An 11067-nucleotide genomic window follows, 5' to 3' on the forward strand; every position below is an offset into this window, starting at 1 on the left:
TGTTACGTTATTTAGGGCAGTGCTCTGTGTTTTTGCATATGCATGGAGATGGTGCTATATCAACAGCAACAATAACAACAGCTTTAATAGTATCCAGGCAATGCTAATAAGTCTTAACTTCCTAAATGCAACAATCTACACTGTGGTTTTTGTTACATCCAAAACATTGCTAATTGGGTGAGATTGCAAACAATGTGAAGGAGTGAAATATAAATGTGGAACTTTGCAAACACATTTACGGTCAGAAAACTGGTCTGAGGATTTACTCCCTCAAATCCCTTTCAGCTCCAGTTGCTAGCTACATGGCTTGGTCCCTCTTCCTTTACAATGGGCTTATGAAAAGTCTTTTTTCCAATGGCATTTCATGTAAAGCAGAATGCTTTTGAGTGCCAGTTTCAATCGAAAATTAAGGAGAATCAAAAGGATGGAATGGGCAGAAGGGCATACAGCAATCACGAGCGTACAGATATTATATTTCCATCTGTTCCTAGCTCGGCAGGAAGGGATTCCCAGCAGAATGTCAGCTACAAAGCTGCAGATGTAGAGCATTAGGAAAGAGATCAGAGATTTGATGGCAGTGATGTGAGCTTCAGTCCTCGGATCCTTGAAGCCCACTGTGCTGTCTCTCATCTGCCTGGTGTGTCTCCACAGAGATACAATTATCAGGATGGAGGATGCTAGAAAGAGTAGAAGGGGAAGGATAGCCCAAGTCAGGTACATGCTGAAAACCTTGAAGTAGGAGATGTTTCCAATAGGGCTTTCAATAGTGGCATTTTTCAGATGGCGCCTGGTTGAGTTGCAGAGGTGAGCACTGTAATCCATCCAGATGAAAGGGAGGGAAGAGATCAAAGAGACCAACACTGACCCTAGAAGCAACTGGGAAACCATTCTGGAGATTCTCAGCTTCATTAGTAGAAAGTACCGGTGGGTGAAAGTGGCAATCTTTGCACAGTAGAAGGCACTGAGACAAGAGGCAAACCAAAGACAAGCTGTGCTGGACAACACCAGCAGGACTGTGTGTGTTCTGAGCACGTTCCACTGGTGTATCTCTGGGAAGAGCGCAGAGTGCAGGACGGTCCCCTGGAGAAGAAGCCGAGATGAGCTGAGGCACATCAGGATCACATCGCAGGTGGGCAGCTTTTTCCGTTTCACCCAGTCTATGTAGTCCACAGCCACAATAAATAAACTGGCTATCACTCCCACAGCACTGTGGAACATGATAACAACTTGAAAGGTGGTGTGAATAGGAGTGGACATCCTGATCCTCACCCTTGCCTGGCCTTTTTTCTTGCTTTATTCTGCTAATATCCAGAAGTAATCAGTTATTTTGGACAAGCCACCAGGTGGTCTTCTGTTGGTACCCTTCAATGGTAGCATGTAGATGTGGCCACTTTTGGAAACAGGATATCGGGGGCAATATGAACTACTGGCCTGACCTAGTAGACTCATATCTATATCCTTCCATGGGCATGGTATCCTTTCAGAACGTATCCTCAAACATGTCTCATTCTCTGAGTGAAGGAAGTCACTTGAAATCTATACTGTGTGTTTTATTCTGGTGCTGTTTCAGGGCATGCAAATTTGGAGTCAAATTCCATTTTGGCTTTTATCCAAATCTCTCTCATGAACACCTAATATTTGCAATATCCTTTGTTCCAACTAGTATCTGGTTACTGTTTCCCCTTCCTGTTATGCATTCTCTCCCTACTGTCAGACTTTAGATGCTAAGCTCCTTGGGGCAAAAAATGATCTTCTCCCCCACCCTTTCAAGGCCCCATTTGCAGGCCATACAGTTGTTGGGGGTTTGTTTTCCACCAGAATGCCTTTCCAAACAGGGCATTTTGAGGGGGGTGGAGGAACATGGTGCCTACCAGCCCAAGAGAGTTGCAAGGGAGTTCTGGTGAAGTTCTGACTTTCCCCCAAATCTGTTTCCTCCTGAAATGCAGAAGAGGAGTCAACATTTTGTTCCCCAATTTTGCCATCAACACCATCCCCCACCCACCTCCTAAATCTCAATTTGCGATTTGTGTGAATCAGCAAAACCTGAGCTCACCAATCGCCTCCAAATTCCATCTTGAAGCTCGTTCCAACTCAAGTCCATACCAGATTGCAAGCTATTTTTTTCTTTTTGCATACAAATCCATGCATATTTCCTGGTGTATTTTTCCAAATGTATTGATCTTTGAATAAAGTGTGTTTGTGCACATTTTTCAAAAGTACACATCTGTGTCATGTGCATTTTTCAGATGTAAACTTGCTGTCGAATGCAAATTTTCTGGTCTGCAAATTGTATTTCAAGCTCGGAAGACTGCAGATTGCGTCCATGTCCCTTTTTGATCCGGATGGTGTGAAGTGGGTACATCCTGATTTAAAAATGAACTGAAATGAATTTCTCCTTCATCTCTACTCAAAGCATACTTTCAAACATTCAAAGGATTGGCCACCCTGGCTAAAGTGTCCTGTACATTGAAAGCATCGTATAAAATAAAATATAACCAAAACTATTCCTCTCCCAATAATGATTGAACAATCCTTTCTGTCTAGGTTTTATTCTTCCTCTCTCTCTCTCTCTCTCTCTCTCTCTCTCTCTCTCTCCCCTCTCTCTCTCTGTCTCCCTTTGCCCTCTTGCATTGTTTTTCCCCACCATACTGCCTGTGATGCTGGAAATACCATACAGCCATCATGACTAGTAACCAGTGTTAGCTTTATCCTCCATGAACTTGACCATTCCTCAATTAAGTCCATCCATGTTGGTGGCCATCACTACATCTTGTGGCAGCAAAATCCATAGTGTAACTATGTGTTGTATGAAGAAGTAATTGCTGTTATTTGTCCTGATGTATCTGGGTAGTCACTGTTGGGAATGGGATAATACTGACATATGTAGACTCCCAGTAGTAACCCAACAGGGCTCTCTTTAGAGTCATCCTGCCCTCTTTGGCATCCTAGGTTGTCAGTCATCAGGTCATCCTTAAATCACGTATGGCAGGGGATGGGAAACACATGGTCCATGGGGTTCATGGAGCTCCCTGTCATTTGTAGGCCCCCGCTGCTCCAAATCTCAGCGCTGAGAAAAAAACAAGCTCAATTTTGCCTTTAAAACAAAGTGTGCAGGGGTTGGGATGGCAGAGAATTCCACCACGGATTTCGGTGAGGCTGAATGCCAGTGCATTCGGCCCCCCGAACTCTGTGGCGGAATGGCCTGACACCCCCCCACACACACCCTGCGGATCCCCCCCAGGATGAGACTCACCTGGGGTGGATCTTGCGGGTGGCGGCAGCTCCGGCAGCAGCTTCGGCAGCGGCGGCTGGTCTTCCGACCAGCTGCCACCGCTGCCATTTCCACTCTTGTAAAAAAAAAAAAAAGACGTGATAGGCTACATAAAGATTTACGTAGCCTATCATGGTTAGGTTTAAAAAAACACACACACAACGTGATAGGCTATGTAAATCTTTACGTGGCCTATCATGGCTGGGTGGGTTTTTTAAAAAAAAAACCGCGTACGCAAATGGCAGTGGCTACGGCCGCCACCATTTGCGTTCCTTATTTTTGCCCGTCTTAGTCTACATAAATATTTACGTAGACTATGACGGGGAAAATAAAGGGGAACGCAAATAGCGTAGCGGGCGCTATTTGCGTCCCTTTTTGATTCACCGTTTTAGCCTACGTAAATATTTACGTAGACTAAGATGGGCAAAAATAAGGAACGCAAATTTGCGTATGCGGTTTTGTTTTGTTTTGTTTTACCCAGAGCCCTCCGCGGCCGGAAATCCGGCTGCAGACGGCTCTGGCCTGGCTGGGCCTGGCCGGCTGCTCCACAGAGCTGCCGCAGAGCACAGCCGGCCATGGAGGATTCCGGGGGGGAGAAACGGAGCGCCTCCCCCCGGCCAGGATTCCGGGGGGAGGGACGGAATGCCTCCCCCCCCACCATCAACATAATCTGCGAAAGGTAAGTTACTTTTGTACATCCCTAGCAGGGGCTAATCGTGTTTGAATGCAAAATCACCACCACCACCCCGGCTTCCAAGAATGCTATTCTGATTTTTTTAAAGGATGCACACTCTGCACACACTGTATTTGGAAAGGGAAATGTGCCTTCTTTCTTGGCTACCAAATTCCCACCAAAAGTCAGCTGCACTTCAGTGGTGACAATATCTGGCGGGTGCAACCCCACTGGTTTGGAGGTGGGGCAGAAAATGCCCCCCAGGCCCCTCTGGAGTTGCCCACCCCTGACCTATGGTGGCAGTGTGCTGGAACAACTGAAGCTGCAGTTGTCCACACACTCCTGTTTTCTGAGTATGCAAAGCCAATGGAATACACGGGCACCAGCATCAGAAGATCATAGCCTGAATCATCAAGACTTATTAACTGAAACATGAAAAGATGCCTCAGTGATGAACCAAGTGTGTTCCTCAGCTGTTCATAGCAAGTAATCTTTTCTTCAAGCAAGATGACAGGAGGGCAAGATGCTGTATTGAAACTTGGCCAATTAAAGTGGAAAGATATTGCTAAAGGTTGCTCAGTGTCTCCATTTCTTCCCAGCATCTCTCCAGCGAGCATGGCTAGGTTATGAAGGGCTGAGACACACATCAAACATCACTTGGTAATTACAAGATTCAGTAATGACTGAAATGTTCGAATGGGCAATCCCAAGGAAGGGACCAGAACTCAGTGGCAGAGTCCATGCTTTCTATGTAGAGACAGTTGAGAATTTTGTTTTGGTTGTCATTAAAAAAATACCAAAATCTGTAAAGTTTTCCTTAGGGATGTGCAGACCCACCCCCGTCTGGGTTCCCCAGGCACCCACCCACCCCCTGGCCCCACTCACCAGTACCTGGACCGCACTCAAGCCCCTTCTGCACTTGGCAAGCAGCCCACACTCACCCTGGCAGCCTCATCAAGCTCTGCGATCACCATTTTTGAGAAATAAAATACCAATCACAAAGATGTGCATATTTGTATATGCGCAAAATGAGCATTTTTGCAAAAATGTGCATTTTGGCACATACACAAATATGCAAATGCACAAAATGTGCATTCTTGTACACATGGATATGCACATTCGCAAAATGCTCATTTTCATGTGCTTGCAAATATACACATTTTTGCTATCACCATTTTATTTCTCAAGAAATGGCAACTGTGGAGCTCAATGAGGCTGCCAGGGTGAGTGCGGGCCATTCGCTGAGCATGGGCAGGGGGTAAGCAGGGGCAGGGGCTTGGCTAGTGGGGATCGGGAGTGCAGGCAGGGGCGGTTCTGCCGGATTCCCAGATGGAATTGGGCGTGCTATTCTCCATATTCAATACAAAAAGAAGTTGAAATTTAAAAAAAAAAAATGTGGGAGAAACTAAAACTGACAGATTCATCCTTCTAGGGCCAGGGTGTGTGACTGCTTACCGCTTAAAAGGCTGGGGGTTAAATCCCTGAGTATATAACCATGCTAGAGTTAACCCCTCTTTGTTCTGACAAGCTCCTCCTCTTTAACAGAAACATTAAAGGTAGGTACATTATGGTCCTCTCCTAGGGATGTCGAGGAAATCCAGTTTGTGGGTGGAACTTGGTGAGTTTTTGCCAGATTGCCCCACCCGCCGATGCCAGTTTGCAGATCCCTGAGCTTGCCCAACTCAGTGCCCACTTTTTCATGAGCCACCATTTTGTGCAAAATCACGAGTATAGCAATTAACAAAATCATCATTTGCATAAAATCATGGCAATAAATAACACAATTTGCACCTGCAATTGTATGCAAATTGTGCTATTTATGGCTGAGATCTTACACAAATTGTGATTTCCATAAATAGCTAAATTATACCTGCAATTTTGTGCAAAATGGCGGCTTGCTGAAAAGTAGGGATGTATGGATTCCCCACTGTCTATTCCGGTGGGGAATCCACGGGGGGGGGGGGTGATCCATTTCTCCCCACCCCAGAATCCTCACGGAGTGGAGCCGCAGGATTCTGTAGAGCCGATGCCCACCCCGTTCTGCCATGCGCATGCCCCAGATTCCCTCAGGTTTTTTGACTCCCTGAACTTATGAAAATAATTCCATAAGTACTACCAAAAAATCCTTTTTTGTGCACCCGCCGTCAGTCTCTGTAAGGGTAAAGCCCTTCACAGGGATTCCCCACGTAACTTCTGGTCACCTGACCTCACCTCACCTGACCTCACCTCACCTCCACAGACAATAAACAGAAAAGATGGAAGATTTCTATGGACTTCGCGACTCAGCCCCAGCGAAATAAAGCCTCGTGTCACAGGGAAAATGCCTATATCGTAAAAAGGATAAAGCCATTCGCGTTGTTCTTCCATTTCCGATGGACGGATTTCTTTTCGTGATTATTTTAGTAAAATCCACTGTTTGGTGGACAAGAAACAAAAAGGTCTGGGTCGACTGGGCCACCCCATTCTGTGGAGGATTTGTCAGAATTCGATCCCATTTAAAATTCGTGCGGAACTCTCTGACATACCTACTGAAAAGTGGGAAACCGCAAGCTCTCTCAGGGCACCTGTGGACCATCTGGTGGCTCATCACACATACCTGCCAGGGTCGGGCAAGAGGTGGGAGTCTGGCAAGTGGTGCCTGAACAGGATGTGGGGGAATTTCTAGGGATGGCAGAGAATTCCGCCACGGATCTCGGTGAGACCAAATGCCAGTGCATTCGGCCCCCTGAACTCGGTGGCGGAATGGCCTGGCCCCCCTGCCCCCCCACAGATCCCCCCCGGAATGAAACTTACCTGGGGCGGACCTTCCAGACAGCGGCGGCTGCGGCAGCTGGTCTTCCGAATGGCTGCCGCCGCCGCCATTTCCAGTGTTGTTAAAAAAAAAAAAGACATGATAGGCTATGTAAATATTTACATAGCCTATCATGGCTAGGTTAAAAAAAAAAAAAATGTGATAGACTACGTAAATCTTTACATAGCCTATCATGGCTGGGTGGGTTTTAAAAAAAAAAACTGCATACGCAAATGGCAGCGGCTACGGCCGCTGCCATTTGCCTTCCTTATTTTTGCCCATCTTAGTCTACGTAAATATTTACATAGACTATGACGGCAAAAAAAAAGGGGAACGCAAATAGCATAGTGGGCGCTATTTGCGTCCCTTTTTGATTCACTGTTTTAGCCTACGTAAATATTTACGTAGGCTAAAACGGGGAATGAAAAAGGGACACAAATAGCGCCCACTACGCTATTTGCGTTCCCCTTTATTTTCGCCGTCATAGTCTATGTAAATATTTACGTAGATTCAGACGGCCAAAAATAAGGAACGCAAATGGCAGCGGCCGTAGCCGCCGCCATTTGCATACGCGGTTTCCCCCCCCCCATAGTCCTTCGCGGCCAGAAATCCGGCTGTGGACAGCTCTGGGCTGGGCTGGGCCTGGCCGGCAGCTCTGCGAAGCACAGCCAGCCATCAAGGATTCTGGGGGGAGGAACGGATCGCCTCCCCCCCCATCGAGGATTCCGGGGGGAGGGACGGAATGCCTCCCCCCCACCATCAACATAATCCGTGAAAGGTAAGTCACTTCCATACATCCCTAGGAATTTCTTCATCCCCATCTTCTCCATGGTGGGAAGAAGCTGTACTTATTGAATTTGGCTGGGGCAGATGTTTGAGATTTTTTTGTTACCACTTGGTTTTGATGAAAATTTACCAAAATCCACAAAGTTCAGATGCAGGAGAGAAAGAAGTTGAGCTTAAGCAACAACAACAACAAATCAAACTGTGAGAGAAAGCAAAATGGACAGTTCACCCATCCCTAGAAATTGCATATAGATGATCCCAGGATCCATGCCCAGAATCTCCAAGTAAAAAGGTCCAGGTAGCAGGTGATGGGGAAAAAAAAAAAAAATCTCTCTGAGATTCAGAGCATATATTAGGGCTGTGCACTGCCTCATTACAAAGTCCGAAGAACGAGGCAAAGCGGCTGATTCGGAGGACCCTCCTCATGATATGAAGTGGATCAGAGCAGAACCGAGGCTCCACAAGGTGAGGCGCCTCCCCCACGAAGTGCCTCCTCTGCCTCATATATTCAGAGCTCTTCTGAATGCCTGAGCAGTCCAGACAGGCTGTCTCCAAACTGTATCAACTTCAGAATGCTCACACGGAGGGCAGGAGGAGGAGGAGGAGGAGGAGGAGGAGGGAGGGAGGGAGGGAGGGAAGGAAGGAAGGAAGGAAGGAAGGAAGGAAGGGGAAGGCGAGTGGGTGCAGGAGGTGGGGGGAGGCAGGAGGGAAGGCGAGTGGAGGGGGAGAAGGGTGTGTGCTTTGGTGAATGGGAATTCTGGGGTGGAACCCACTCCAACAGTCTCCAATCAGAGAGAATGGGGGGGTAGTATATATAGTTCAGCAAATGGCTGTGCTTGTTTATTGTGTGAGGGCTGGCGTATGGTTAGCTGATTGGGTGTGTGAGGATGTGTACATTCCTTGCAGTTCCTACTCTTTCTATTCCTTTGTTCTTGATTGCTATCATCCAGGCTTTGCTAGATTTCTAAAAGCAAAATGGCTACATTTCTTCTGATATCAGTCCTTTGCTCTGTGCATGAGCTTCCCCTCTGGGAGAGTTTGTTTTCTGCCTGGGCACCCATTCCACCTGCCTTCTATTTCTGTTAGGGTTGGCGGAGAATTTCTCCCCAAAACTTCGGGGGGCCGAGCGCCAACGTGTTCGGCCCCCCCGAAGAAGTTTCGGGGAGAAATTCTCCGCCCCCCCCCCGGGACGGGACTTACCTTTCCCGAATGTCCCTCCTGGCGGCGGGTCCCGGCGGCGGTTCGTCGGGTCTTCGTCAGGGGTGGGGGCGGCAGCCAATCTTTCGACCGGCTGCCGCCGCCACCATTCCAATAAAAGTAAAAAAAAAAACAACGCCCCCGTGATAGGCTACGTGATGATTAACGTAGCCTATCACGGCTAGATTTGCAAAGTTTTTATTTTCGCCGTATACGTAAATCTTTACATAGACTACAGGGACCAAATAAGGAATGCGAATGGCGGCTCTCTATGGGGGCCGCCATTAGCGTATGCGCTTTTTTTTTTTAAGTCACCCGTGATAGGCTATGTGATGATTAACGTAGGCTATCACGGCTGACTTTGCAAATCTAGCCATGATAGGCTACGTTAATCGTTATGTAGCCTATCACAGGGGCGTGTGTTTTTTTTACTTTTCTTGTAATGGCGGTGGCGGCAGCCGGTCGAAAGACCAGCTGCCGCCCCCGCCCCTGACGAAGACCTGCCGAACTGCCGCCGGGACCTGCCGCCGGGAGCAACATTCGTAAAAGGTAAGTCCCATGCCAGGGGGGGTGCGGGGGGCAGGGGGGTGGCGGAGAATTTCTCCCTGAACTTTCGGAGGACCGAATGCGTTGGCACTCGGCCCCCCAAAGTTTCTGGGAGAAATTCTCCCCCATCCCTAGTGGGAAGGCGTATGGCGGCCGCAGACGCAGCAGCTATTCACAGAGCACCGGACAGACACAAACAGGTAGGTTCCTTTCTGGGCCCATTTTGGGGGGTGGCAGGGGGGGTTGCTTCGTTCTGCCACAGATTCAGGGGGGCCGAATGCACTGGAATTCGGCCTCCCTGGAATCCGTGGCAGAATTCTCTAACATCCCTAGTGATCTTTCTGTTTCTTTTCTGTCTTGTTCCTCCCAAAACAGAAATTAAAGAAGAGTTTCCCTGTTTCCTTGGACTTGGCTCTTATCATCATCATCATCTACATTTATATACCACCCCATTGCCTCCACTGTCCTCCTGTATTTCTTGAACTTTACCTGCCTTCCCTAAAAGAAAATTAAATATAAAACAATATTTAAAAAAAAACTTTATTTGCTGAGGTAGTTCTGCTTTTCTTTTGCTGTTGTGTGTCTGTGTCCATGTGTGTGTGTGCGTGTGTGTGTGTGCTTGTGTGGTGTTCCTGCAACACAATATGTCCATAGAGTACTACACACATACTATTTATATTAATTAACTTCTTATTCAAATAACACTCCACTGTGTGGCAAAGCAATCCAGTGCAATATAAGGCATCTTTGGGGTGTTGGCCAGGGCAGAGTTGTGGAGAAGTTACAACGAGGGATGTTGTAGAATTGTGCCACAGACTTCAGTGAGGCTGGATTCTTTAGAATCCAGCCCCCTGGAGTCATGGTGAAATGGGGCAATCCCCCCTGCCACCCCGCAGAACCCCCCCGGGACGGAGCCTACCTGGCGGCGGCGGCTGCCTTTTGCCGTAATAGATACTTACGTAGCCTATCACAGCTTGGCAGGGACACAAATGGCATAGCAGCTGCCATTTGCATCCCTACGGAGGCCGTGATAGGCTACGTATATATTTTAGGGATGTACGAAAGTCACTTACCTTTTCGCAGGGGGTGCTTCGCGATGGGGGGGAGGCACTTCGCTTCTCCCCCCGAAGTTCAGGCAAGGGGGGGGAGCCATCCCGCCTCGCCCGGCCGAAATTCAGGCCGGGGAGAAGCGCCCCGTCTCCCTGGCCACGAAACAAAGTGTAAAAAAAACCCGTGATAGGCTACGTAATGATTAATGTAGCCCGTTACAGCTAGATTTCCAAAGTCAGCCATGATAGGCTACGTTAATCATTACGTAGCCTATCATGGGGTTTGTTTGTTTTTTTACACTTTGTATTGGTGGCGGCGGCAGCCAGTCGGAAGACCGGCTGCCGCCCCCGCCCCCGACAAAAGGCCGACGAACTGCTGCCGGGACCCGCCACCGGGAGGGACATTCGCCAAAGGTAAGTCCCATCCTGGGGGTGGCGGGGGGGTGGCGGAGAATTTCACCGCCGATTTCGGGGGGCCGAATGCGTTGGCGCTCGGCCCCCCGAAGATTCGGGGAGAAATTCTCTGCCATCCCTAATATATTTACGTAGCCTATCATGGCAAAAGGCAGGGACACAAACGGTGTAGCGGCCGCCATTTGCGTCCCTGCCTTTTGCCGTGATAGGCTACGTAAATATATACGTAGCCTATCACGGCCTCCGTAGGGACGCAAATGGTGGCCGCTACGGCAGCCCCCATTCGCAGCTGGCACAGCCCAGTAGCGGATGGAACTCCAGCTGCGGGCGACCCCAGCCG

At 48.4% G+C, this 11067-nt stretch overlaps 1 protein-coding gene across 1 annotated transcript; it reads right to left on the bottom strand.

Moving 5' to 3' along the window:
• Nucleotides 1-333: 333 nt before the first annotated feature.
• On the bottom strand, nt 334-1257 carry LOC146349351 (taste receptor type 2 member 40-like). The gene has a single exon (XM_084845394.1). The coding sequence runs from the start codon at nt 1255-1257 to the stop codon at nt 334-336; it is 924 nt and encodes a 307-aa protein (XP_084701520.1).
• Nucleotides 1258-11067: the final 9810 nt, after the last annotated feature.

Source organism: Heloderma suspectum, chromosome 3 (genome assembly GCF_057233095.1).
Source record: "Heloderma suspectum isolate Gila_16-S chromosome 3, 16-S_ref, whole genome shotgun sequence".
Taxonomy (NCBI): Eukaryota; Metazoa; Chordata; class Lepidosauria; order Squamata; family Helodermatidae; genus Heloderma; species Heloderma suspectum.